We start from the raw sequence: 27,890 nt of genomic DNA on the forward strand, positions 1-27,890 counted from the left end.
TCTTGAACTGGCTTTGATCTCTACCTAATGTGGATATATGGGAGAACTGATGCTTTTACTGTGATGAAAGCTAACATTTAACTGCTCGCATTAAATTAGCAAGGAGAAGGCCTCAGGCATGTTTGCATTTTGGGACAGTGGTGAGGGGGTTGCTTAACACATTTTTGTACCAGTTATAAGACATATAGACTATGTGAGCATATTTTTTTCCAATAAATACAATTACAAAGATGACTTAAGCAACATATATTATATATAGGCCATTCCACTAGGGCTCATTGACTCCTGTATTAGCACTCCCTGTTATCTACAGTATATTTAACTCATTTTATTTAACTCTGTACATTTTGCCTTTTTTTACACTGTACATATTACATACCTGCTTGCGGTTCATAACATAACCAGACTGATTCTACTGTATATACTGTTGATTGTTTTCTGTCCATGCTGTATTAGTTACATAACTGACATATTACAGTTTCTTAACACATTATGTTTATTGTTTTATTGTATTGTATTTTGTATATATCAAACAACACTGGTTTATTGTTCATTCTGTACGTTTGTTTATCTTTAAATATATCTATATGCACATTTGCTACAGTTTGCACTGTCTGGTTAGATGCTAAACTGCAGTTACTGTGTGCAATGACAACAAAGTTGTTATCTGATCTAATATAAAAAATCAAATGCTGCTTTTGATTATGAGAAACAATCTACATTTGTAACATCCTACCATGTAAAACCTTGTAATAAATACTGTCCTATATTGACATTTTAGGGGTTTTCATTGCAAAAAAAAAAACAATTCAAATGTAATTATTATCATGAAGTGAGATTTAATCAAATGTTATTAGTGACTGAGTGTGTTTTGCATATTAAGACAAAGCCTGTAACAAATGTGTTTTCTCACTAGAATGACAATTAGAATAACTTTAAGAGGCCAATGATTATAATTTCAAATGAATATAGCAAAGCCATGCATTTCTACAGAAATATTACCGTGACAGATGAAAACTAAAACGTGATAAAGGTGAAATTCCAGCTGAGACATGTCTGGTGGCATTATTGGAATATTACTCAGAATGTTTGTGGTTTTGTGGCTGGCAATTATCAGCCTACTGTGTGTAATAATCAACTAATAGCTCATGAGACGTGATTCATATGAAACGCAGAGGAAGGAGGACACTCGTGCGTGGTGTCCGCCCCTCTCTGAGACGTAAAGAGTTAACGAAGCGGTGGGTTTGCCCATTCTCCTGCTGTGAGTGACGCGATCATCTCTCTTATCCCTCAACTTTCCCTGCTGCCAGACCAGGCAGCCGAGGTGGACGCTGGCTATCACCGCTGACATTCTCAACGCGATCACACTAAAAACATTTGATTCTCCCCCCGCCTCGTTTATTTCTTTCCTGACTGACTTTTCCCGCAGGCTGCTATTCCGTAACGATGATTTTTAGTTTTTCCTTCCATCGGACTCCCCGATGTTGTGCAGTCTACTACACGAAGGCGTGAATCTTTTTTGAGTAGAGGTGGATCTTCCCGGATACGGCGAGGGGGTAGCCTATATTAAATTTAAAAAGAAGAAGAGTTTCACGGAAATCCCCACAAATAAAAAATGCCGCGGAGGAAACAAGAAGCGCCCAAGCGTGCAGCAGGTATGTGTATCCAACTATAATGTGCGTAAAAATAAGGTGTACTATCATTAAACTGCGGATGTTACCTTTGTTTTGTAAAGCTCACTTTACAGTCACTGCATTTCCGTTTCCACTTTGTGTTTTTTCTGTTGCGGTTTGTCACTCTTGGCTACTCTTGTGAGACCTCATAGAAACTGTTACCTTTTTAAAACGAATGTACAGTTTGTATAGACTACGACAATCTGTGATTCTGCGGTTTCGCTCTCCACGCCGTGCTGCTACTGTAACCCCGTCGGACGAGTTGACTGTTGTAAGTTTCGCTTCCCATTGTTCCCAACGTGAATCCCTGATAGTTTGCCGATCCTAACTGCCATCTAAAATTTGAACTGTAAGAGTAAGCCCTCTGGAAATAAGCAGTGTTTTCTTAATGGTGAGTGCCCGAGGCGTGCCATAAGGGGGACATTAGGGCTTTGTGCGCAGTTGATCCGAGCGCATAACTTCTTTGCACAAGCGGGGGAAAAGCCCTACCTCAGAGCTTTTTTCTTTTCTTGGGATAAGATAAACAATTTGAGAGCAGACAATGGGGTTTCATGGGCTGGAAGGAGTCATAATCGACAGTTGCCATGTCTGATTTGACGGTTGATTGATTGGCTGTCATGCGGCTTTGATCTGATCCTTCCCGATTTGCATCAGAAAATCACTTCCCACCATGTGCTGCAGGCCCCTGACGTCACGTTTAAACCACTTTGAAAGGCCCTGTGTACTTTACACACTCTCTCTCTCTCTCTCTCTCTCTCTCTGATGGTCAACTGACTCACGAAAAAGTAAAAGAAGGGGGGACAAAGTGGTTTCACTGTGAGACATCACACACACAAACAGACATGCACACACTTCCAGCAGAGAACATCACACTCCCATGTGCACACGCTCACTTGTTCACTTTGAACACACACACACACACACAGTGGGTAGAGGAGGCGGGAGGAGTGGGTTAGAGGTTGTAAAAGGAGCCGTGTGCTATGTAATGGAGGGGAGGAATGGGTTTGCTCTGTCAGACCGGGCCGTCACAACGGCTTTGTTTCATGTTTGATTTAATTGTCTCTCCCCTGACAGGCCCATTCATCAATGGCTTTAATGGTCAATCAGAGACAGGCTGAGTGAGTGCTCCCATTCTGTTTAGCCATAAGCTGGCCTGGGCTTTTATTTCATCAAAATGCCCCAGCCTAATGTACATGCTCACTGGCTCAGAGTGGCCGTGGGGAGCACATAAAGAATGACTGAAAGCTTTCTGATTTCAGATCAGTGAGAAGGATGGGGGTTTTTTTCATCTCCTCTCTACTCTCTCCTCCCTGCTACACTGCTGTTTCTCTGTTGACAAAAGGGAATAAAGGCTGTAATATAGATCGTTTTGTGTTTTTAGAAAACAACTTTTTCTCCCTGTAACCACGCTTCTTTGTTCATTCATTCATCTATTCATTTCTTCATTTTTTCATGCTCCCCTTCCACCCCTGTCAGTCAGCCCGTGCAGCTGCAAGTTATAAAGTTGTCAACTGTTCAGTGGCACACAAAGGGTGATGATGAATTGATTGCAGCACAGAGCATGGTGATAGAGAGAGCAAAGAAAAGGATGACAGATGATGGGCCTTGATTAGGGACTTAGGGGGAGAGTCAGCCCACTGCAACCTTGAGACTTGCCTGAAAAACCTGCCCCCTCTGCTCCACATACACACACACCCTGCTTTGCTCTCTCATTGTCTCTCCACCACACACTCTCAGCTTCTCCCTCTCTTTCTTTCCTTCCTCTGTCTGAGAGGGTTTCTCTCTCCACAGTAGAAAACTTGTTTTGCCTGCTTCATTAGCGTTGGTCCAATTAGCCGTGAGGCTGATGGAGTCCTGACAGGCCCTGTGATTGGAGATGACAAGCTCGGGGTGCCCAGCCCAATGAGGTTTGCCACCACTTTGATGTAATCAACTTGATATTACACAGAGCCGCTCGCCTTTGGTTGTGCTGTAACTCAATTTTCCGCTGCAGGTGACAAATGGGCCTGCCTACCTGGGTCAGGTCTGAGTGCTCTTAACAGCCGAGGGCAGCTGGCCACGTAAACAGCCAAGCAAACATGAAACTGTACCAGCTGTGGAAATACAGACCTCCTTCCTTTGTGGCTGGCGATTAGCTTTGCCGCAAGCCCCGGGGCCTGAAGTTGTTGAAATGGAGGCATAAAGTTGAAATACTTCACCAACTTAACAGGAAAGTCGACATCAGCTTAACAACGTGCGGGCAAAGACGCAGCTATTTCACTGGAATGTCTAACCTGTACAGTATGTCTGCAGAATGGTGTCAGTGTGTTTACAGTATCCAGAGTGTTGCATGTGTCAGCGCACTGTCAGGCCACCGTATAGAAAGCCACCCTACCCCTTTCTCTGTCATAACCTGTGCTCTGGTGACGTGTGTGTGAGTGTGCATAAGAGCGTCGGACACAGAAGGAGAGGGGTGGGGTGGGGGTGGGGGGTTAGTCTGATTTGGACCGGGCTCCATAGCAACAGTTTCTTCTTTCTGCAGGGTCAGGATTATAGCTGCCACACTGGCAGCCATCACTCATGTCTGTGTGTGCGTGTGTGTGTGTGTGTGTGTGCGTGCGCTCAAATCAGTGGGCATACATTTTCTGATTTGTTGGTTTTGAATGTGTGTGTGTGTGTGTGTGTGTGTGTGTGTGTGTGTGTGTGTGTACTTGTACTTGCACTTGCTACATAGTGAGGACTGAAACATGTTTTTTTTTTTTTCCCAACAGAATCAGGACATTTTTGGAAAGTGAGGACATTTTGGCCAGTCACAAAGGGCTTCAAAGGGCTGTTAGAAGGTTAAGACTTGGTTTTAAGGGTTAGGTTAGAATTAGGTTATGGTTAGGGTAAGGGTTAGGTAAGGCGTTTAGTTGTGATGGTTAGGGTTAGGGTAAGGGGCTAGGGAATGCATTATGTCAATGAGGGTCCTCACAAAGATAGTACAAGGATGTGTGTGTGTGTGTGTGTGTGCGGTTTGGCTTGTGATCGTGATGAAAGGAATTGTAACTGTAGACCACCTGCTGGGGTCAGGCCATAATTCTCTGGACTCTGTAGGCCTTCTACGTTGCTCAGTTCTGCCCTCTCTTCCCTTCTCTCTGTCTTTGCACATCACCTATGCAGCATACGCGTATTCCAACTTACAAACACACAACATAGTACACAGCACGCGTTAACACAAGCATTTACAGCACACATTGCAGACACATGCGCACATGTTGTGACTGGGCTGTAAAAGCAGCAAGTGAAATGAAGTAAGCTGTTTTTATCTGTCTGCCTTCCTGTTGTTTGTGTGTGAAAAACCTGCCCTCATGACAGCAGCGGGGGAACTCGAGTTGGGACTTAATTGTTCGACCGACATACGGACTGACAGCGTTAGCAAGCTTTAACAACAATACGCCTCCGCTGGCGTTGTTTGCAGGTGTGAGCGTGGCAAATGTTTTGGCCTTGCAGGCCCCATTGCTAATGGAAGTACTGTGGCTGGATTCCGGTGAGGTTGAGTCACGTCTGTGATCTATGTGTCTGATAAGTGCATACCTAATGAGGCTGTGAGCACCAGTGGAAGGAGGAGGAGGAAGGCTGACAGAGTGTTTCCCACAGGTATTGACAGATGCCTTTTTGTTTTTGCCATAGGCCCTGATTCCATAAATCCTGCCTGTGTAATGATAACAGTGCCACCCTGCCAGCAAGTGAGTGAAAGAGAGAGTGTAAGAGAAGAGAGAAAGAGGGCAGAGGGGGAGGAAGAGGAGGACGTGTTGGTGGTGGGGGCGATGAGGAGAAGATTGGGGGAGGTGAAATGGGCCTTCTCTCCTTTTTAACACACACTTGGCAGATGTCAAGCCATAGGGTTGGGCTCCGGGAGAGAAAGAGGAGTGTAAGTGCTGTAGCAGTGTCACAAATAGAAAACCATTTCCCTTTCAGCTTTCACTGTGCTTTCAGCCGAGGTTTTCAGCCGAGACTGCTGTCTGGGCACTGAGTCGGAGGCTTTGTAAAAATAGTCCCACCGCTGTTGTGATAGATGCAGCTGCACTGTGGCGACAATTGGGACAGGCTGGATCTCTCCAACCCCACCTCCCACCCACCCTCTGTCTCCCACCCACCCTCTGTCTCCCACCCCTCCAGAGGTAGCGAGCATCAGAGCCTGGTTGGATGTGTTCTCTTTTCGGGGAAACTGAGCTGCTCCGGTCTTCAGGGGTCCTGAAACCCAATCCAGGAGGAGAATAGCCCGGCCATGCCAGAGAGCCGATTTCCTTTTCAACAGAGTCATTTATCACTGACCCACCCTTCGCTTCTGACACTGTGACGTGTGTCATTTATCAAACAGGCTTTACCAGACACACAGAGAAGGGAGGTGGATAGGGGGCAGAGATGAGGAGAAAGAGAGAGAGAAAGAGGGGAAAACAAGACAGAGTGGACTGAGAGAAACAAAGAGAAGGAGAGGAATGGAGAATGAGGTGCAGAGTCAGTGGAGAGAGACAGAGGAATGGAGAGCTAGGAAAAGAGACTGTTGTGCGTGTGTGTGTTTGTGTGTGTGTGTGAGAGAGAGAGAGTGTTTTTCCAGGGAAGAGTGAGTTTTCCTGAAACCCTTGAGGAGAAGTGTTTGGGAGGAGAGATTTTTTCGAGATGACACGGAGGAGATTGAGTTACACTGAGTTGTGTTTTGATGAGTGACAGAATGTTCTTCCATGACACGTCTCTAGATGTCTGAATGAAGGGGAGAAATATACTTTGTTAGTATACAATTCCGACAAGTGTGTTGGTGTTGTGTGTTATAATATATGCACGACGAACACGCATATAAGCACTGTAGAGGTGTGTGTGTGTGTGTGTGTGCACGCACACGTATGGCCATATGGTGTCAATGTTTAATGCCGTATGAGTGTGTGTGTGTGTGCTGCTCCCTGATGAGCAGGGCTGACAGGTATCACTCATGCAGCAGCCTGGCCTTTAAATGAACCCGAGCTGCTCTGCTCTCCCGTGGCCCTAACAGGCTCTCTCCAAGATGGATGCTTCTTTAAAAATCAGATTAATGATGGATACCAGGCTTATAGTGCCATTTATCATGAAGAATATTATTTAGGCCGGCCGCGTATGGCTGTAACTGGAGAGCCAGGACGAGAAGAAGCAGGGTGGAAAGCCTTAGACAGACACTCACTGTGTGATGGATGGCTGAGCGCTCTCTCTGAGTGTTACTAGACACCAGCGCCGCAGCAGTAGGCCATAATCAGATAGCCCAGGGATGTTTATCCCACAACTACACTACCCAGATTGCCTTGCCTGGAGGGTTGCTTTATGAAAGGTGTATTCTATCATTATTATCATCTTTAAAAAGTTAGTGGAATCATGAAAAACTCAGACACTGAAGGGCACATAGACGCCTCAATGAAGTTTATTGCAATTATACATTATGAAATGATCCATTGGATCCAATCTAACTGACTGTAATGATTACCCAGAAGTTTCCATTTAGCTTTGCCCAGAAGAGTCCTCAGCGTCATTCCCCAATCATGAATAAAAGAGTACAGTGAGAGGTCAAGGCAAGGCCAGCTCTGCTGCTGCTACAGAAAAGAGAAAAAAACAGTTGTTTAGTTTTTTGTCCTCTTCTTGTTCCCTCTCTCTGTCTCCTACCTCCTCCTCCTCCTCCTCCTACTCACTACTGTGATTTATGGTGGCCATCCATCTTCAGGCTGTGTCCATCACCTCCTCGTTGCTAGGCGATCATGGCAGCAGCTGTGCGTTGTGAGAGTGGTTTGGTCGTCCCACTCCCAAGCCCTGACTTTATTCCCTTCACCCCCGCCCCCCACCAACATTACCGAAAGATTCAACTTTAAACACAGTCCGAGTTTTAGTCCCAGCTACAAGCCACAATGTTATCCCAGTTTCAGACCTGAACCCATCCCTTATTCTCAACTGTAGCCCCAGTTTGAGCTCCTGACGTAGTGTCAGCTCTTTACTTTAGACTCGCAGTAGGCCTGATTTTAGACGTCCTGAATTGTAGAACTACACTAACCCTTGTTTAAACCAGCCTTAATTTCAGACCTGCAGTAATGGTTGTAGCAAAAACCTTAAAGGAAAATTCTGTTTTTTAGCTCCTATCTTCATATTTTCAGCCATCATTCCTCTTTGTCATGATAACATTTTACTTAGCCTATTTTTTGAGTGTCAATGTATCAACGACATAAAAAAGTCAGACACCTGTACACCCTGCCTTGACACAGGCATATTAACTAAGACAGTTTTACAAGGAAGTTCATGGGACAAAAAAAAGAGCATATCAGACAGGTTTTAAACAGATTCAGTTTAATCCAGTTTATGAAAACACTCAGTTGGAGGTGCAAAGAAATAGAACTTTCCATTAACTAAACGGATCATTGTAAATTATTGTGTGACTTTGACTCACTGTACTTCCCGTAGTTTGAGCACATGCAGTTTTGTAATGCTGTTGACAACTATAACAGGCACTTCAGGTACATTAAATCACACTTTCAAATAGTTCAATTTAGATTATTGGGTTAAAATTGACATGTTTAAATCCTGTCTGATCTAGTGAAACTAGTGTCTATAAGGCACTGTGTAGTGTAGTGTAAAGCTGTGTTTTGAATAATTCTCTACAAAAAAGCTGAAAAGTAAAATGTTGTAGCAGACAGGAATGTGAAATTAAGAGCCGAAAAGTCAGACCTACAGTAAACCAAGTATTGGACCTAGTTTTAGAGTATCCGTGGCTTAGCTTCAGAATTAGTTACAACCCCAGCATAACTCAGCCCTTACTGTCTAGCACCATTCATACAGCCTGGTGACCTTTTTAACAACATTTTGATACCTAAACAGTTCGAGGAATGGGGAAATAAACAGTAGTTCTGCTTCATGGAGCTTTGCTTGAGAACTGCTCGAGTAAGGCTTAGAAAAGAGTGATGGAAAGAAGGAGGCAGAGATGTAGTTTAAGGAAGTTTGACTGACTACATATCACCAGACGAAACATGCTCGATGTGCATGTGGGACTGGAACACCGCCTTCCCGCAGCATTTTGATCCTTATTGCTGCCCTTGGTTCTGCACCTGTGGAAGCTGTTTTTGTTGGGGTTTTGTTTGTTTCCATTTTGTTTATCACTTATTGTGGCTGCATCAACTGGAACATGGACCGGAACTATGAGTATGGTCACCTCGTTCTCTTCCATGTTAGAGTTAGTAACAGGGGGCCTTTATGTGTTTGTGGCTCGTCTCACGTCAGATAAACAAGACAAATTTTCAGGTCTTGAAGGTCTGAATGTGCAGCTGGCAGCTTTGAGGTCCACTCATAACACAGCAATCAGCAGAGGGTTGAATCTATTTAGTCTCTCTCTCTCTCTCTCTCTCTCTCTCTCTCTCTCTCTCTCTCTCTCTCTCTCTCTCTCTCTCTCTCTCCTCTTACTATGTGCATTGACAAGGTTCAGCCCCAAGCTTTGCCTGGGGCCAGAATGATCTCTCTGTTTTTCCCATCTCCCATATCACACATCCTGCACTACAATCAGCGGACACAATGCATTCACAATACCATCAGGGGGTAGAGAACACACACAAATAAATCTGACAAAGACATCCATGATCGCTAGTAACATGATACCCTGTATAAGCATACTGTAGTAGTAACGTTGTGTATTAAAAACCTAGAAAATGAGTAGCACAAGATGTCCTTCTCTGATCATATCTGAAAAAGCGAATTATGTCAGGGCGTGTTAATTTTTCAAATGGCCACAGATCACCTGTTACGTATTTTCTCGTGGGACTAGCAGGCAGCCTGTAAGGATCAAAGGGAAAGGAGGTAGAGAACTAAGTTTGATTGAGTGTGTTGCTTTGACAAATGTGTACAACAGAAAGGCATTTTAGGTATGTTACTGATCTGCTGCTATTTTGACAGAATGGGGCTGTTTTGGACTGAATTATTCTAATCTATTTAAAGAGTTTTAGGCTGCTGGGAAACTTGAGAGAGTGAGTGGAAGTCAGTGGTTTGTGGTTTATTTGATTGAGACTGAGGTGACTTCCTGTCCTTTAGTGTTCTGGAGCTGTTTCCTGTCAGTAAGAGCCCCCTGCTGAGGGGCTGTGTTGGTTTAAGGGCATCAAGGTCTGGTTAAAATACTGTACACATGTCAAAAAAACACTCGTCATGTTGTGACACAGTTTAACTCTCTCCTCTCGGAGCCCTCCTATCCAATCACCAACTGACTTCAAATATCTCAACCAACATGTGATCAAAGGTCTTGGCAACTACGTCTGACCTCCTTTCCTCTGTTCTTCAACTGGATAATAACAACGATAATAAACTTTATTTATGCTGTCTTTTATACAAGAAATGCAGCCCAACGTCTATCGGACAAAATCCCATTAACATGCCTCTTTGTAGAATTTATTAAACCAGTAACAATAGACAGCAATCTCTGTGCTTCCTTTTTTCCTGTTGCTTGATTTTTTTGTTGTCTTTTGAACAACGCCATCAAACGTTTTTGTGATCTTTACAATAAGCTATACGGGACCACCCATGTAGACAATTTCCTATCCCTTCCCTGGATCCCAGTTGTGTCTTTGTGCATGGTACAGTTCTCTATCCGTACAGTGATAAAGTCATAAATAAAGAGGTAATCAAGCTATGAAACCCAGAAAAACATTACCTTTGCAATAGCATTAGTTTCTAGTTTCTAGCGTTATTTTCCTTAAAATCCTCATAGGATGTTAATTAAGCATTCTTATTCCTCTCTTCTATCTGTATAATACACGAACATGTACACATTGAATTTACATTATACATTACATTGGTTTATGAAGTGGGTAAGCACATTTTTTGAGAGATTATTTCACATAGTAGTAGCTCCATGTTGAAACTCCATGTGAATTTAAACAGGTGGTCTTTTCACTATATCTCTGCACAATAATTTCAGAAAAAGAAACATAGGTAATGTACCTTTTACCATAATATACAGATATCTGCCGTCTATGCAGCACCTTTTTTGCGTAAAATTGCACAGATGAAATATTGTACTCTTGATGACCGCACAAAGGACTCACTTTTTTTATATCACAAAGCCTGTGGCAAGGTTGTCCTTTTTTTCCCCTTTCAAATACCAAGCAGTCATTTGAGTATGAGTGTCAGACACAGGTAGAGTTTTTAATGACACATCCTGTTCACCCCGCTGCTGTTGGGTGTGATTTCAAGACTGTTTTTCCAGCTGTGGAATATGCCCTTTGGTCATCAAAGGACAGATTTAAGAAAGGAGACAGGACTTAGTAGTAGCTTGATGAAGAGGTACTGAATCACAAATTCACATTTACTAAAACAATTTTTTTGCTGATTCTAGCTGTGATAATCTCGCAAAAAAGGAGTGCAAAAATTTCTACTTGAGAAACACGTGATTGATTTTTTTATTTTTATTTTTTTAGGTCTTGCATACGAGGCCTATTTAAAATACAGCATCAAAAACAGTGTTTTCAGCAGCACTTGAGGAGAAACAACCCATGGGACAGAGCGAAGGAGACAGAGAGACACTGAGAGGCTCTGCTTTAGAGGCAGCCACAGCACCTTCCTGCTTAATCACCCCCTGTCCCTGCCCTGTCTGTTGTTCCTGATCGTCAGAGCAGCACTGCAGTATTTCTATCAGATGATCTCTCCCTCCTCGTCTGTGGCCCTTATGTTTATGAAAATGATACTCCACAGGAATGCCTCCTGCATGCCAAGATGTCACTGTCTTTCCTCATCGCTTGCATCTACGTGCGTGTACGAGTGTGTTTGTGCGGTGGGGGTCACAACTGACTGACTGCTTTATTTATAATTACGTGGGGGTGTGTTTGTGTTTGAGGTTGCATATCTTAAGGTGAAATGTGTGTTTTTGAATGTGAGACTCATATTTTCTGCAGCTTGTGTGTTTGTGTGAATGTGTTATTGCTATTTCTGTATAAGCCCCCTAAAGGAATCATTCATGGAACCTAATGATTCTTGTCTTTCCCCCACATGGCATCAGCTCACTTTATCATTACAAGAACACACACACTCTTTCTCTTTCTCTCTCACATACACACACACTAGGAAAACTCATACATACTGGCTCTACACCATATGCTTAAATATTAGTTAAGACTGCATCCAAGAGTATTGTTGTATTCATAATCCTCTTCTTTTTTTATTCTAAAGGAGCCTCTATACTCCGAACACCTTTTATTAGCTTGATAAATCACCTCTGTTGTCAGTCAAGCCAGGGAGAATAATTGGACGTGGTTGTCGCCCTGTGTGATGGATTATCAGTCATTGGGGATTAAATTAACAGATAGTGCTCAGACATAATGGTTTTTGTTTTGCATTTTAAATTGCCTGGGAGCACGGTTAGACTCTGTAGGTTTTATAGCTGGTCCTTTTGGACTTCTCTCCCCCTCTCTGTGCTATCTAGTCTTAATGACAAATGAACAATAACCTATAGAGCCACAGCTCTATTAGTATGAAATGTAAAACATTCACTACCAAGTTGAGGCACAGAGAGAGGCTGGGGATAGCTTACGAATGTGATAACATGACATGAAATTGGATATAGCAATTGATGAAATAGCCAAACAATGTGAAGAAATATGTGGAATATTTTCTTGTTGTGCAAGGTGACCTGACAACTTGGTCAAGCAGTGTGCCAAGCTCGCCTGATGCAAGCTGACATGTGTGACCAGCTAGTCAGGACACAAACACATTAACTACCTCATCCTGGCTGGATTTCCTCTTTCAAATGAGAATTTGACATGAATACCTTCTAGAGGAGAAGCAGAAGAGAAAGTAAAGTGAAAGGAAAGAGGGTGTAGCTGCTTGAGCAGTGGTAGCAGTGAGATATATCTCCCTTGCAAGTTTGCCCGATCGTCAGCGATATACCTCCTTGCCCTCTTCATCCTCTTCATTCTCCATCCTCCCAGACCCCTCCCTCCCCTCCACATCCACATTATCATAATTGTGTCCAGAACATGAGGGGCTGGGGAAGTGATCATGTCATTTTATTTACACCCTGCTTGGCCCTTTTTACAAACGACATGCCACTGACTGCCAAGCGGACTGGGGCCCGACGACATCTTTTGATCAGGGCTGTCGGGGCCTATCAGCGGAGAATGGCAGGTAATGGATACCCAGTGACAAACCAAATCTCCGGGAGGACGGAGAGTGGGCCGCACCTGCCAGGTCTCCATTAGGCTGGCCTCTCAGTGGGGCTGCCTGCTGACTGTGCCCCCAGGGCCCAAATCAGACCAACACCAGCCGCATGGCTGCCTAGAGATTGGCTGTTAGCACTGGAAATGAGAGTTATTTCAGCTATGACATTTTTGTTTAGACTGGACGTGTGTGCGTGGGGCGGGGGGTGAAGGATTTAGTCACAGTGTATGTGTGTGTGTGCCTGTTTGTGCCCACATGCACAAGCTCAGTGCCCAAACTATTACAGCCTATACTTATAGCTTTTTTCTGTGGGATTTGTCTTAGTTTACAATATTGTCCAAATGGCCTCAGACCTGTCCACAGGCCATCCACTATTTTCAGAGATTATTTGTTTTTCCTTAAGTTGAGCGGTTTTGTGTGTGAGGTGGACAGGAAATGAGGAAGTGGGCATGGTGATACAGCAGAAGAAGGGGGTGAGTGGAGGGTGAGTTGGCGCTGGGTAGGTAGGCTCACCGCCACAGGAGACACAGGAGTTTGTGTGTATTTTTGTGTGTGGGGCCAGCAGTTCACATACAAACAAACACAAACACATGCGCACACACACACACACACACACACACTTATTATCTCTCTCCATGGAAGCAGTGGGAGCCAACTTGCAAAGTGACAGATCGCTTAATGCATTGCCATCATTTTGACACTCCTCACTCTCACCTCATCCTCTTTATCCTCTTTCCTCTCTCATTTTTTTCCCTCCCTTTATTTATTTTTTTTTTCTTTTTTGTGATGAGTAAAATGTCTTTTGTATTATGTTTGCATGCCATTTAACACCTGTTTAGACTGTTGAGGTTTGCTTTTAAGAATGCAGCTTGAACCCAGAGTACTGACTATCTTCCACATATTAAGAACCTAATGAACTCATTTCAGTCCATATAGACATGATGTCTATTCAGCATGTCAAAATTTCATCACCAAAATTCTGACATCCCTTTCTTGAAATTCTTCAAGATATGCTCTGTGTCTGTCTGCGCATGTGTGTGTGTGTGTCTTTACGTATGTGTGTGTAATCAGAGAAGAGGCAGATGAAGAGGCGTCAGACATATTAACTGACAGATGGAGGTTGATCCAACTCATTTATTACCCCAGAGGAGAATGCCACACTGAGATTGGGCTTCATTAATTTCAGATTTAGTTTTCATTTCAAGCTGTTGTGCCCTGAGATAAATAAAATGGCGCATTATGTTTTTGCCAAGATATTTCTTTTTTGTTTTCCTCCAATAGAAGGAGTGAAAAGAGGGGAGGCATAAGTTCCGTGTGGCTGAGGTAGTATATAAATACAGGCTCGCCTAGAGGAAAATAACACCTCAACGGTTGATGAGGTGAAATGGGATGACTGTAATTTCTCAGCTCAGCTTTAAAGGCTCCCACACAGATGGCTCATTTATCCCTGGGAGTCCTCGGGCACACATAGCAGGGAAACTTTTTCTCCAGTTATTCTAACATAGCGTGTTCACTCCCTGCAATTTAACTCATCTCTTTCTTTCTCTCTTTGTCTCCATTCTCCTTGCAGCCTATTCTCCTGAGGAGCTGACAGAGCACACTGTGGAGGATGAGGAGGTGGAAGCAGATGACCTGCCCTCAGCCCCTCAGAATGACCTTCCCATGAAAGAGTTTGTGGAGCAAAGCTTAGGGCCTGCCAAGGAGCAGTCATGTGACCAGGAATCAGCTGGGGCCGCAGAGCTCTCGGGACAAGAGATGGACAGTGAGTCACATGTGAGTGAGACCAGTGACCGTCTCTCAGACTTTGAGAGCCCCTCCAGAAAAGCAGAGGTCACAGCACCTCAGAATGGTGACACTAAAACACCTCCCATAGGCATGGACACCTTAGAACAAATGAAGTCTATCTACTCCAGCTTCCTGACCAGCCCCTTGTGGTCACCACTGAACTTTAATTCCACACCACCACAGGCTCAATCATTGGGTTCTACAGAGAAACCAGCTCGCAGCAACAGCACTAGTAGCAGTAGTAGCTGCAGCAGCGGTAGCTATGACTGGCACCAGTCTGCAGTAGCAAAGACACTACAACAGCATCCTCCCCAGAGCCGTCACCCTGCTCAGTCTGAGCCCAGCCTCTTTAGTACAGTCCAGCTCCACAGGCAAAACCCTAAGCTGTTTGGCTCAATCTTCACTGGGGCCAGTAAATTCCGTTGTAAGGGCTGTAGTGCTGCTTATGACACCCTGGTGGAGCTCACAGTTCACATGAATGATACAGGCCACTACCGCGATGACAACCAGGACAGGGTAGGCAGTGGCGGAAAGCGCTGGTCTAAACCACGCAAGCGGTCCCTGTTGGAGATGGAGGGGAAGGAGGATGCCCAGAAAGTTTTGAAGTGCATGTATTGTGGCCACTCCTTTGAATCCCTCCAGGACCTCAGTGTCCACATGATCAAGACCAAACACTACCAGAAAGTGCCTCTGAAGGAGCCCATGGCCCCTGTGGCAGCCAAAATCATGTCTTCTAAGAAAAGGGGAATCATGGGGTTGGACCTCACTGCCTCACCACGTTCTAGAGAAGGAACCCCCAAAGCTAAGCATCCACAGGCAGACCTGAGTGAACCCTCACAGAAACTTTCCTCCAGCCCCTACACAACCCCCAATAACCGCTACGGCCACCAGAATGGCGCTAGCTATGCTTGGCAGTTTGAATCCAACAAATTCCAGATCCTTAAGTGTATGGAGTGTGGGAGTTCCCATAATACACTACAAGAGCTGAGAACCCACATGATGGTGACCGGACACTTCCTGAGGGTGACCAGCTCTGTGGGAAAGAGAATCAAAACACTTCCTGAGGCCACCTCCCCCAACCCTGTTAGGATTACCACACCTACTGAACAGAGGGTCCAGTCTGTCCCACTCGCACCCTCCACCTTCTCTCCTCCACCTCTTCAAACTACCACGACTCCTCCCGCTACCTCCCCTCCTCTTAAAGAGATCAAAAAGGAGGAGGTTGAGGAGGAGTGCACTAAGCAAGAGGCTGTTGGAAATGAGAAGCAAGTTACAACTTCAGTTGGGAAGGAGGACGATGCTGAGAAGGAGGAGAAATATGACATCTCAATGTATAACTATCTTACTGAAGAGGACCTGAAGGAGAGCCCTAAAGGGGGCTTGGATATTCTCAAATCACTGGAAAACACTGTGACATCAGCCATCAACAAGGCACAGAGTGGGAATCCAAGCTGGGGGGGCTACCCTAGCATCCATGCAGCCTACCAGTTCCCCAGTGCCCTCAAGCTCCAACAGGCCAGCATGGAAAAGAATTCCCCACTGAAGTTCTTGTTCAACGGAGGGGATGGAGCATTATCCTCACTTGCCAAGAACCAGCCCCTCATTTCCCCACCACTTAGTCAGTCCTCCCCCTTCCCCAGCAACAACTTCCAGGCAATGGAGGATTTAGTGAAAAAAGTGACTGAGAAAGTAGCAAAAGTAGAGCAAAGGGTGAAGCAGTTGTCTCCTAAGATGGAGAACCATCTCTCTCCCTGTAGTAGTGAGGCTGGAGAATCGCATAAGGGAGGAGAGGCTGATTCACCTCGGGAATGGAGGGCAGTCACCCCAGCCAATAGTGACAGGGGAAGCCATAGCGACAGAGCCTCCCCGGCAACAGAACCCAAGAGAGAGACAGCAGTTAAATCCCCGCTTGCCTCTACACTGAGATGCAGTACCGCCATTATCACTGGCCATACTCCTCCAGAGCAGCCCTTTGTCAACCCTCTAAGTGCTCTTCAGTCAGTAATGAACATTCATTTGGGGAAAGCAGCCAAGCCCTCCTTGCCAAACCAAGATCCCCTGAGCCTGCTCTCCAGGCTTAGCCAGAGCATGGCTGAAAGGGCTGCTGTGGCCGCCCCTCCCTCACAGACCAAAAAGCTGGAAAGTGTAGTTGATAATAGTTTTTGCCAGCCCAGTGATGACCAGCCTATGGACCTGACAAAAGGGAAAAGCGATAGAGGAGGCTCTGTAGGTACAACCCCCCAAACCCCTTCATCCACAGCCTCCTCCATTTCCCCCTCCTCCCTTGTTACCCCTGCAAAGCTAACAGTGGTCTCTCCCTACACATCCAGTAGCCCTCTACATGAAAATGCATTGTCAGATATCTCAGACATGCTGAGGAATCTGACACAGTCCCACCATGTCCCAAAGCCTCCCTCACGGTCCCGGGTCACAGATAAAGTCGAGATTGTGGGCTCTACTCATGACGATGACGATGTGTCTCTGCATGGCCACAAACGCAAAGGTCGTCACTCTAACTGGAACCCCCAGCACCTCCTCCTTCTGCAGGCCCAGTTTGCCTCAAGCCTGAGGCAGACATCAGAGGGGAAGTACATCATTAATGATCTCAGCCCACAGGAAAGAATGCATGTGTCTCGTTTCACAGGCCTCTCCATGACCACCATCAGCCACTGGCTGGCTAACGTCAAGTACCAGCTAAGGAGAACTGGCAGAACCAAGTTCCTCAAGAACCTGGACTCCAGTCAACCTATATTCTTCTGTAGTGACTGTGCCTCACAAATCCGAACCCCAGCAGCGTATGTGTGCCACCTGGAAGCCCACCTAGGGTTCAGAATCAGGGACCTGGCCAAGCTGTCCCCCAAACAGACTGTCAGGGACTCCCACACTCTCACTGAGAAACTAGTGCCCCTGGAGTCCTTCCTTTCTCCACAATCACAAGATGACTGCAGTAGTAACGGGTCGGTGTACCGCTGCCAGCTCTGTGTCCGTAAATTTGCCTCTAAGCACGCCATCAAGCTTCACCTCAGCAAGAGCCATGGGAAGTCTCCAGAGGACCATCTGCTATATGTGTGCGAACTAGAGAAACACTAAATTACTCTCAGCAGTAGACATACTGGAAAACACATGTAGAATGGCTGTTAAAAAACAAAAAATCAAAACAGAGAATATTTGTTGAAAGTGTGGTAATGCACAAAGATGCCATGAACTACTGTTCAAAATATCAGCACAAGGTGTTTACATCTATTTGGCCTATAAACATTTCTGATTTCTCTGTATTTCAAAATACATTTATTTCACATTAAAATATACTGTAGGTCAAAGATATTCAGCCCGATTTGTTGTCAGCTTTGTTGTCTCCCTCCCTCTATGTACACCTTTGGTAATGTGAGGCAACGGAGGACAGATTATTTCATGATCATGGTGAATCTCTTGACTAGAAGGTCAGCTAATAACTTGAAATGTATTAACTTTATTGTATTTATTTTGTATTTTTGTGAGTTTGGTTTTGATTTGCTGGTAGACTGCATGTTCAACAAGTTTTACCGTTACATTTGTGCAGTACTGTCCTGTCCAGATTCTAAAATTCCCTTTCAAACTGGTCATTTTTTAACACCTTAAAACAGCCAAATGCCTGGGAAAGCTCCTTAAAATAATCTGCCAAACAAAAAAAGTTCATTGCTTGTTTTTATAGTTTTCTCTGTACAGCCTATAGATTTTCTTGCTGATTGTAAAAGCTGCCTTGTTCTTTATCATTGAGTAAGGGGCACTTAAAATCCAGGTCTGTGTAAAAATGTATATATAGTGTATAAGCTTACAACTTGCTGTTTAAATTATGCATACTTGTTATATTTCCTAATTTAAGAGGACTATGACTATCCACTGGTGCAGAGCCTTTGAAGAATATTAAAAGGACATTGTTTTGCACAATAGTTTTATAAATGTTATTTGATTAAAAAAAACAATACAAATATGTTAATGCCTTGTGCTTCTATGATTAAATTGAATTAACTGCTGCATAAAACATTTGTTTTCTTTCATATTTACCAATCAGAGAAAATTGTACATCAAGGTGCCATATGAATATCTCATTTAAAAAGCGATATTTCAAAGCAGTTTGTTAATGAAGAGAGATAACTGACACAGCACAGTATTGTCCAAAATGTAATTTCCAAGCTGTTATCTAAGTTTTCATCTGGCTTATTGGAAAACCACGCATGTTAGAAAAAAATACTGACCCCTCCTAATTGTTGTCCCACATTGTAATGACTAAGCATTTACAAATCAGCTGACAGATTGCTCACAAGGTTACATCTGCAGAAACACTGAGCACAACTTAAAAACCCTCAGCATTTTCATCTGCAGTTGTCTTCACAACCACAATTTGTCAAGATATTCCTGGTGATTTCTGTGTCGTTGCGTTGTTGTGGGGCAGACTCAAGAGGTGCGAGTGGTGCCACTGCCTGCAAGGCGTCTGGCAGGTGGTGTGTGCTGCATGTAAACCACCAGATGTTTTTGAAACGAGCCACTGGAGGAGGAGGAGGCAGGCGGGCTGCAACAGCAGGCAGAGTGGGCTGATTACCACGGGGGCTTGGATGCCATCAGGAGCCCTGGGCACAGACAGCAGATCTGGCACACACCTGGACTCCAAGACTGTCCCTTGGAAAAAATAAAGTGGATCCTATATACACGCGTTGAGACAAGCTGACAGTGGTGCAGAATGCACAGACAGGTGCTATTCCCTCAAAGCAGGCTTTTGGATCTAACAATATTACTGGCAGGTGTTGATGCTATCAGAGTAGTCACAATTCAGGCTCAGTGCCATGTAATGATAAAGTTTTTTTTATGTTTTTCAGTATGCATGATAAAGGCACACACACACACACACAAATTGACCTCTCAGATTTTCTGTCATCTACCTTTGTCTTATTTGAAGATGCCTGGGGACACCATGTTCTTTCTGTTTGATGTTCCCAGGCTTTGCTTGTCATGACTGACTGACTGAGTGACTTGGGGCCGGGGAAGTTATCTGGTTACTATGGTGACGGCCATTTGCCCAGCCTCTAACCCTGCTCGCTCACTCAACAGAGGACAGCTCGAGTGCAGCACACCCATTTACTCTCTTAAATCTCATCATCTCGCTTCAGTTCCTCCCACCCGGGAACAGATTAATTAACACACACACACACTGTGTGTCCTGACCCCGTCTTCTCACACAAACTCATTACCGCCTCAGACTTGCTCCCGGCCCTTCGACGTTTAGGATACATTGGTCTAACGTTGTGGGAGAACCCAGTGATGACTCACATCTGACAAGTAGAATAAAGCCCTTAACAAAGGATGATAATTGAAAGATGGGATTCAGACCAGTAGCCATTGATAATGCAAATGAAAAAGGCTGAGCCGCTTATTGAAAATCTTGTGAATTTTCCAAGCTTACTGAGTCCTTGCAAATATAAAATTATCTCTCAGACATGATCAACTTTTTTTCAACACTGTATGTGTTGATGAATGCTTTAGGCTTAGTGATGCACTCTGGGTGAGGATGGTTGGGGGCGTTAATGAGATAGTTGACACTTTGGGGGTTAATGAGGGGCTGGAGGGAGTGGGCTAAATGATTGGACTTCTGCTTGGATGAGCATTACAGTGGCTGCTACAGGAGACCAATGTAGAAGCTGCGGATCTGCTGTAGCCAATTATTTAGCATAAAAGACACAAAACTCCTCTCAATAGTATTTTTCTGCGATAATAAAGAGAAGATTAGATGTGTTATCCATTGTTCTTTTGTCTTGACTATCCTTGAGGGCTGGGTAGTTATAGACGCTGATGCGCCTCAATGCTCCTAAAACAAAGTCAGCAGTGAAGGGGGAAGAAAGGAGGCGGACAGGACAGGGATAGGATAGGAGGAGAATGAGTCCCCCCCACTCCTACACTCCACAGATCTCCCATCAGCTCTTGTCATCCCTCTAATGAATATCAGTTAAATTGCTCTGTGGATCTGAGGAGTTTGGATGTCAATGTGATTTGTGTGAGTGTGGCGGATGGAGGGGCCCAGACTAATGAAAGGCGAGGCTAGCCTGACAGAGTGATGAGCATCAAGCCCATCAGACCAATCACACAAGAGTGGCTGACAGCACCGACAGACAGACAGCTGAGGAGGAGAGGCTATGTGTTTAGGAAAACAAAATGGCTGCCAAAATAGTGGCGGATGTCTTTAGAGCACATTGATATATATCGCTCCTATCTCAGTGTGCTTGGACAGTTGTGCAAACTGAAACAGACAGCTGTGTCACACACAACTATGTGGTTCTGTAAGCGCATAAACTGTGATTTCAATAAGATTTATAGAAGCCAGCTCTCTCGTGTGTTTAAATGTGTCACGTTAATTAGAGAAAGAAAAATATCAACAGGTTAAGAGGATAAAATAGGTTAGCTGCTATTAAAAAGGAACAACAAATAAATTTCTGCTCAAAGTGTCTCTGGCTTGATATAATAATTTGATAAACAACCATGTTGTTGGCTATAAAAAAGCTTCCAGTCTCACTAAATCCTTGCGGGCCAAGATGGAAGACATTGTAAGAAATGTTGTCCATCCACGCAGCCTCCATAGAAAAGGTGACATGATGTCTTCTGACAGCAGCAAAAGAGTCATGGGTAGAGCCAAGTTAGCTTCACCTTGGACCTCTGACCCCTGTCTCTAATGTATGGGAGGAGTCACACGCATCCATGACAGCCAATATAAAGGTCATTGGCCTGTTTCCATTTGTGCCAGAAAGGAAATATTGCCTTTACTTTCTACATTAAAGAAATCGACTGTAATATCATTTCTGTAGATGGCACAAAAGATTTAAGCTAACAATATCATGCAAAAATAGGTGAGAGAGCAAGTGGAAAAGAGATGGAGACAGAGACACCAAGAGAAAGAGACAGGGAGGTGAGTTTAAGGGGGTCTGATTTCCAAATGTGCCTTCACTAGTGGGTGCAGGTTTTCATGCTGCTGTGTTGCAGTGTGCTGCCGCTGCCTGAGATAGCTGTCAGAGGTATTTTGGTGTGATATCTGAAAGATTTGCTAAAGACACTCGTCTCAGCTAGGGCACTACTCTATATATCGTTAGTTTAATGCACAATGACATGACCAATTATAGCGAGCTACATGCTCAAATAGCATGTCAAAACCTGTGTATCAATCCATTAGATCCTGTCTCCCATCACATTAAGTGGTACCTTTAGCTATCTGTTTGGCACATAAAAAATGCTGACAGAATGGAAAATCTGCCTGTGCCGTTCACAGAGCTGATGTCTTTTGGAGAAGGAGGCTGCCTCTCTCTCTCTGCTTCTTTGTCTTTCTATCTCTCTCTTTGTTGCTCTCTCGTTCGCTTGCTCATCCCAGCCACGGAGTGAAAAAAATGCATAAACAATACATCTAGATAATGGCCTGCATTGTTTACTTAGCGCCGAAAATGTATTTGTGCAAAACTCTAAAATGCATTTAGGAGGAATCATTCACTCTGTGTAAAGCCTTGTTGACATTGGGGTGCTCTCAAAAGCAGGGGAAGTGTCATAACAACATCATATATCACTGTATCAATTGGAATAAGAGGATGTGATGACTGCTTGGAACAAACCAGTAGATTCGACCAGTAGCTGCTCTGTCTCTCCCAGTATTTCTGCATCAACCTGCTTTGTCAGCCATGACAGTGGGTGAGAGGAGGTATGTGATTTAGTGCAGTTGGTCCTAATGACCTCTCTGTCCTTGTGACGAGGACACACAGCCTCAGGGCGCTGGCATGGAGGATGTGCCTTGGACCGCCTGGCACCTCGCCTGGCACCACGCGTGGCAACACGTCCACACTCTGCCGCCGTTCTGATGGATTGGCCTGTCTCTGGTGCCACCTTCATGAAATCACTTTTTGATTTGTTGTCATGTTTTCCTCCTTTTTTCCTGCTACTTGGGTTTTTCACGGGTAAGAACACCCTCTGGTCAGGTATTACAAGAGTGATTAAATTAACCTTCAATAAATCAGCATAAAAGAGCATTACCTGCGAGTGTGTGTGCGTGCATGCCTGCCCGACAGTATGAAGGTGTGCGATCAGGAGGTCAACATCAAATGTCCATCCATGACTGCTATATGAAACACAGTTGCCCCGTGGCTGAAGCTGCTCTTTCCAATGTGCCATTTCACAGGAAACACATCAATAAGGCGCGATTACAAGGCTGACAAAATTAATCTCAACTGTCATTTCATAGAGCTCCGGTTTGAGAGTGCTCTGATCAAGTTACATTAGTGGGAAGATACTGAATGATTTGGAAGGGAATCAAAATCCAATTGACTTCTCTTCTGTTTGGTAAGGGCTTATTATCATCAAGAACCATTTCTTATCAGAAACAAATGACATTTATGAGTGCATTTTAATCTAGGTTCCTGAATATAATACATATAATGCTATAACTGTGGAGTTTTGCTCTGCCAGTAGCTGGTCTAGGAACTGACATTTGAAGCAGAGAACCAGTAGTTAAAACTTTTCCAGTGTGGGTGTATACAACCCTGCAATGTAAGAAGTCCATTGTCCTTTAAGCAGTGGTGGAAAAAAATATTGAGATCTTTTACCTAAGTTAAAAGTTTCAGTACCACAGTGTAAAAATACTACATTACAATTAAAAGTCCTGCATTCACAAAAAAGAAAAAAAGTAAAGTCAAAAGTAAGTACTCATTATGCAAAATGGCACCCTTCAAATTGTTATTTGTAATACATATGATTAAAATATTACCACTGGTGCTCCGGGAGTTTCTTCACAAGTTCGTAATCGTATACATAGATGACATTCTGATTTACTTCCGGAGCCTGGCCGAACATAGCCAGCATGTTGCGGAGGTCCTGGAACGCCTGAGAGACCATCAACTCTTCCTTAAAGCCGAGAAATGTGAATTCCATCAGTCCTCAGTGCAGTTCTTAGGTTACATCCTCAGTAGCAGTGGCATCAAGATCGATGAGGGGAAAGTGGATGCTATCCGGAACTGGCCAACTCCCACAACCATTAAGGAACTACAACGATTCCTGGGTTTCGCGAACTTCTACTGCCGCTTTATCCGAGATTACAGTACCATAGTTCACCCCCTGACCAGCCTACTCCACAATAAGCCCAAGTCTCTGTCCTGGCCACCCTCCCCAGAAGAAGCCTTCAACCTCCTTAAACAGACCTTCACCAGTGCACCACTCCTAATCCATCCAGATCCAGAAAAACCATTCACTGTAGAGGTAGACGCCTCTCCTACCGGGGTAGGAGCGGTGCTATCTCAACTACAGGGAACTCCGGCTAAACTCCACCCATGTGCTTTCTTCTCCCGGAAGCTCAGCCCGGCGGAGAAAAATTATGACATCGGCGACCGTGAGTTGCTAGCCATCAAGTTGGCCCTGGAAGAGTGGAGGCATTGGCTGGAGGGCGCCCAGCACCCTTTTACAGTACTGACAGATCATAAGAACCTAGAATATCTCAAGAAGGCCAAACGGCTCAATCCTCGCCAGGTGCGTTGGGCTCTCTTCACCAGATTCCAGTTCAACATCACATATCGCCCCGGCACCAAAAACTCCAGAGCAGATGCACTATCCCGTCTGCATGCTCCTGACAACATCATTGACGAACCAGAACCCATTCTTCCCAAACATCTCTTCCTGAATCCCATTCAGTGGTCTGAGACATCTGTGCCCTCCTCTAATGTCTCCACCAGCGCTCCACCGGGCTGCCCCCCAGATCATCAGTATGTTCCAAGAACCCAACGCAATCTCCTCATCCACACCTCACACACATCTCTGGGCACTGGTCACCCAGGGGCCAATGAAACCCTCTCGCTGCTACGGGAACGCTTCTGGTGGCCTAATATGGCTAGGGATGTGAGAAGGTACGTACAAGGATGTCAAGATTGTGCTATGTCTAAAACTCCACGTCATCTTCCTACAGGCAAACTGTGCCCACTTCCCACACCCAACAGACCCTGGTCACACCTAGGAGTTGATTTAATCACTGATCTACCACCATCCAACGGCAATACATGCATCCTTGTGGTCGTGGATAGGTTCTCCAAGTCATGCCAACTCATTCCACTCCGAGGCCTACCCACAGCCATTGAAACTGCGGAATGCCTCTTCAATCATGTGTTCAGATACTATGGGATCCCTGAAGACATCGTGTCCGACAGGGGTCCACAGTTTATATCCCGGGTATGGAAGGCTTTCCTCTCGCTCCTAGGTGTGACCGTCAGCCTCTCCTCTGGATACCACCCTCAAACCAACGGCCAGACGGAGAGGAAGATTCAGGAAATTGGGCGATTCCTACGTACCTTCTGCCATGGCCACCAGGACTCTTGGAACCAGTTCCTGGGTTGGGCCGAGTACGCCCAGAACTCTCTGCGTCAACCCACCACTGGACTCACTCCCTTCCAGTGTGTACTCGGTTACCAACCCCCTCTCTTTCCGTGGTCAGGAGAGCCCTTGGAGGTTCCTGCGGTGGATTACTGGTTCCGAGAGAGCGAGAGGGTCTGGGACTCAGCTCACCACCAACTGCAAAGAGCACTCTGTAGGCGCAGGTTGACAGCCGACCATAGGAGATCCACCACTCCTAAATATCGACCCGGCCAAAAGGTCTGGCTGTCCACACGTGACATCAGGATGCGCCTGCCCTGCAAAAAGCAGTCCCAGATTCATTGGTCCCTTCACCATACTGGAACAAATTAACTCTGTCACTTACAAACTTCAATTACCTGCATAGTATAAGATCCACCCTACCTTTCACGTCTCCCTCCTTAAACCATATCACCCTTCTGTTCCCATCTCCACAGAGCCTGGCGTGACGACAGAACCCCCCTTACCACTGATCCTGGAGGATGGAGCCGCCTATCAGGTCGGCGAGATCTTGGACTCCCGACGCAGTGGTGGCAACCTGGAATACTTGGTGGACTGGGAAGGGTACGGTCCCAAGGAGAGATCATGGGTCCCCCGGCATGATATCCTCGATCCCTCACTACAAGCAGAATTCCACGCAACCCATCCAGACCGACCTGCCCCCCGAGGAAGAGGACGGCCACCACGACGTCGGGGTCCCCGGCCCTCAGGAGCGGGCCGTGGGGGGGGGGTAATGTCACAGACACGCCAGGCTCTACAAACCCACATACACATCGCACTCCCTCACCTGAGTACTAATTTCAAACACCTGTCTCTAATCACACACCTGCACTTAATCAGCACTTCACCTCACTATAAAACCCCATTCATCACCTCAGTCAGTGTCCGGTCTCATTCGGAAAAGGACAGATCACAGTATCACAGCTAAAGTACGACATTACGGACTCTACCTCGCTACTTCAAGACGCCTTCTTGGTTCCCAAGCTCCCGATCCCGGTTCCGTGTGTATCCAGTCTCCCGTGAGTGTTTCTGCAGCCTCAGATCTCCAGTTTGGCTAGTCAAAGGACGGTATCAGTGCCATTTCCTATTTACCAATCTATTACGTGTACAATAAAAACCTCCTGTTTCTTACTGGTGTCTCTGGCCTGCTCTCTCCATAACAGCAGCATCTTAATGTTGTCAAGAACAATTTTTTATATGCTGTTTTAATCTGTAACAATGCATCATATTTCATGAACTTATCATATGTTTACATGTAAAATCTCAATCTGAAAAGTTACATGTAACTTCAGTTGTGAAATAAAAAGTACTATATTTACCTAATACCTAAATTGAAATACTTAAGTAAAGTAGAAGTAGCCTACCTTAAAATCATACTTAGGTACTGTTCTTGAGTAAATGTACTTAGTTACACTCCACTAATGCCTTTTAGCGTCGTATATTCAATTGTAAAATTTCTGGGTTTTTTAGTAACAGTTTACATTTCAGGATTTTTCTACATTTGGTAGGTAATAGGTTAAGGTAGGTGACTCACTTTTTAAAAAAAGTGATACTTAATACAAAACAGTTCTCAAAACAAGCTGATGTGGCAGACTTGTTTCACACAAAATTAATATTTCTTATACTGAGTACTCAGCTGTGTGATTTATTAAGATGAATAAACCCTGTAACCGAAAATCCAACACCATTTTCAACACAGAACTTACTGTTTCTCATGATAAAACTCATTCCTGACAGAGAAACAAACTAAACCTCAGACAACTCATTCTTTCCATCTGCGCTGTCTTCAGTGTCCTTCACGAGCAAATCTTGACAGCTCTGTCCAGAGGAGGAAGGCAAACTCAGGACATCTGCTTCTCTGCTTCACGGAGACATGGCAGGGATTTTGACACAGGGTGTCAGGGTAATCTGACAAGACAAGCCTCATGTTTTATCAGAGCGTTCAAAAAATGTGCCGCCGTCGCTCTGGCTCGTGTCTTCCGTACATCATTCTGTCTTCTCCTTGACTGTTATGCATTGCATAGGTGGCATTGAAACTGAATGTCCTGTAAAACAAACAAAAGAGGGAAGAGAAGGACAGAGAGGGACAGAGAGAGAGAGAGGAGTCAGACCCGTGACCTCTTCGGCCGTGCGATGTGTCTGGAGCTGGCAGGGGACGCAATTGAGAGTGACACTCCTGGTTGGAGCTGCCAAACTGCCACTTCCTGTCCTCTTTATTCACACATAGCAGGAGTTTAAGCTGGACGTTTGAAGAGCAGAGAACAGACATGTGTCTCCTTGTACAGCCATCGCTTCTGACTGTCATTATTGTGGTTCATGACCATTCCATCAACATTGCAGTCCAACACCCAGCTGCCAAACCAGGATGGGTAAATGGGGGAAATGGAAGGAAAGCAGTATGATGGGTCAAGATATGAGTTTGTGTATTTTTTTTCTCTTTTAATTGACTGTAATATAAAACTTTCCTGGTCATCATTGCTCCCTTTGTTCAACTCTTTATGCCTCCTCTGGTGTATCATTGGATTTGGGAGTCTTCACTGGCTCAGCGCGATCAAATTGCTGTAGAATTGGAGAAATTGGACTCATAATTTTGCTGTTTTGTGTTGAATAGCCCTTTAACTTTGTTAGGATCAAGTTTGTCACTCTTCCTCTTCTGCTCTCTCCTTTAATGGCTTTGTTTTTCTCCTTCCCAGCATCCCTAATAATGCTTGCGCCAGAGATGGGTCACTTTCACCAATACAAATAAGATTCAAAGTCATGTGTCCAGCTCCAGGTTTTCATTGAATTCTGTCCCCTTAGGTCAGGTTTGTTTTATTTCTCTGATATTCTTGTCTTTCCTGCCTTTGTCTTACCACTGTATCCATCTTTGTTTCTGTT

General features: G+C 44.8%; 1 protein-coding gene across 3 annotated transcripts; it reads left to right on the forward strand.

Annotated features, from left to right (window-relative positions):
- Positions 1-1,233: 1,233 nt before the first annotated feature.
- tshz3a (teashirt zinc finger homeobox 3a) lies at positions 1,234-18,639 on the forward strand. Of its 3 annotated transcripts, XM_044191976.1 has the most exons (3): positions 1,234-1,655; positions 11,099-11,426; positions 14,404-18,588. In XM_044191976.1, the coding sequence occupies exons 2-3, from the start codon at positions 11,375-11,377 to the stop codon at positions 17,706-17,708; spliced, it is 3,357 nt and encodes a 1,118-aa protein (XP_044047911.1). In that variant the 5' UTR covers positions 1,234-1,655; positions 11,099-11,374; the 3' UTR covers positions 17,709-18,588. The 3 variants fall into 3 exon arrangements, with proteins under 3 accessions (XP_044047911.1, XP_044047913.1, XP_044047914.1); XM_044191978.1 differs by lacking the exon at positions 11,099-11,426 and having other exon boundaries at positions 14,404-18,639; XM_044191979.1 differs by lacking the exons at positions 1,234-1,655; positions 11,099-11,426 and adding an exon at positions 1,772-1,944.
- Positions 18,640-27,890: the final 9,251 nt, after the last annotated feature.

Source organism: Siniperca chuatsi, linkage group LG4 (genome assembly GCF_020085105.1).
Source record: "Siniperca chuatsi isolate FFG_IHB_CAS linkage group LG4, ASM2008510v1, whole genome shotgun sequence".
NCBI lineage: Eukaryota > Metazoa > Chordata > Actinopteri > Centrarchiformes > Sinipercidae > Siniperca > Siniperca chuatsi.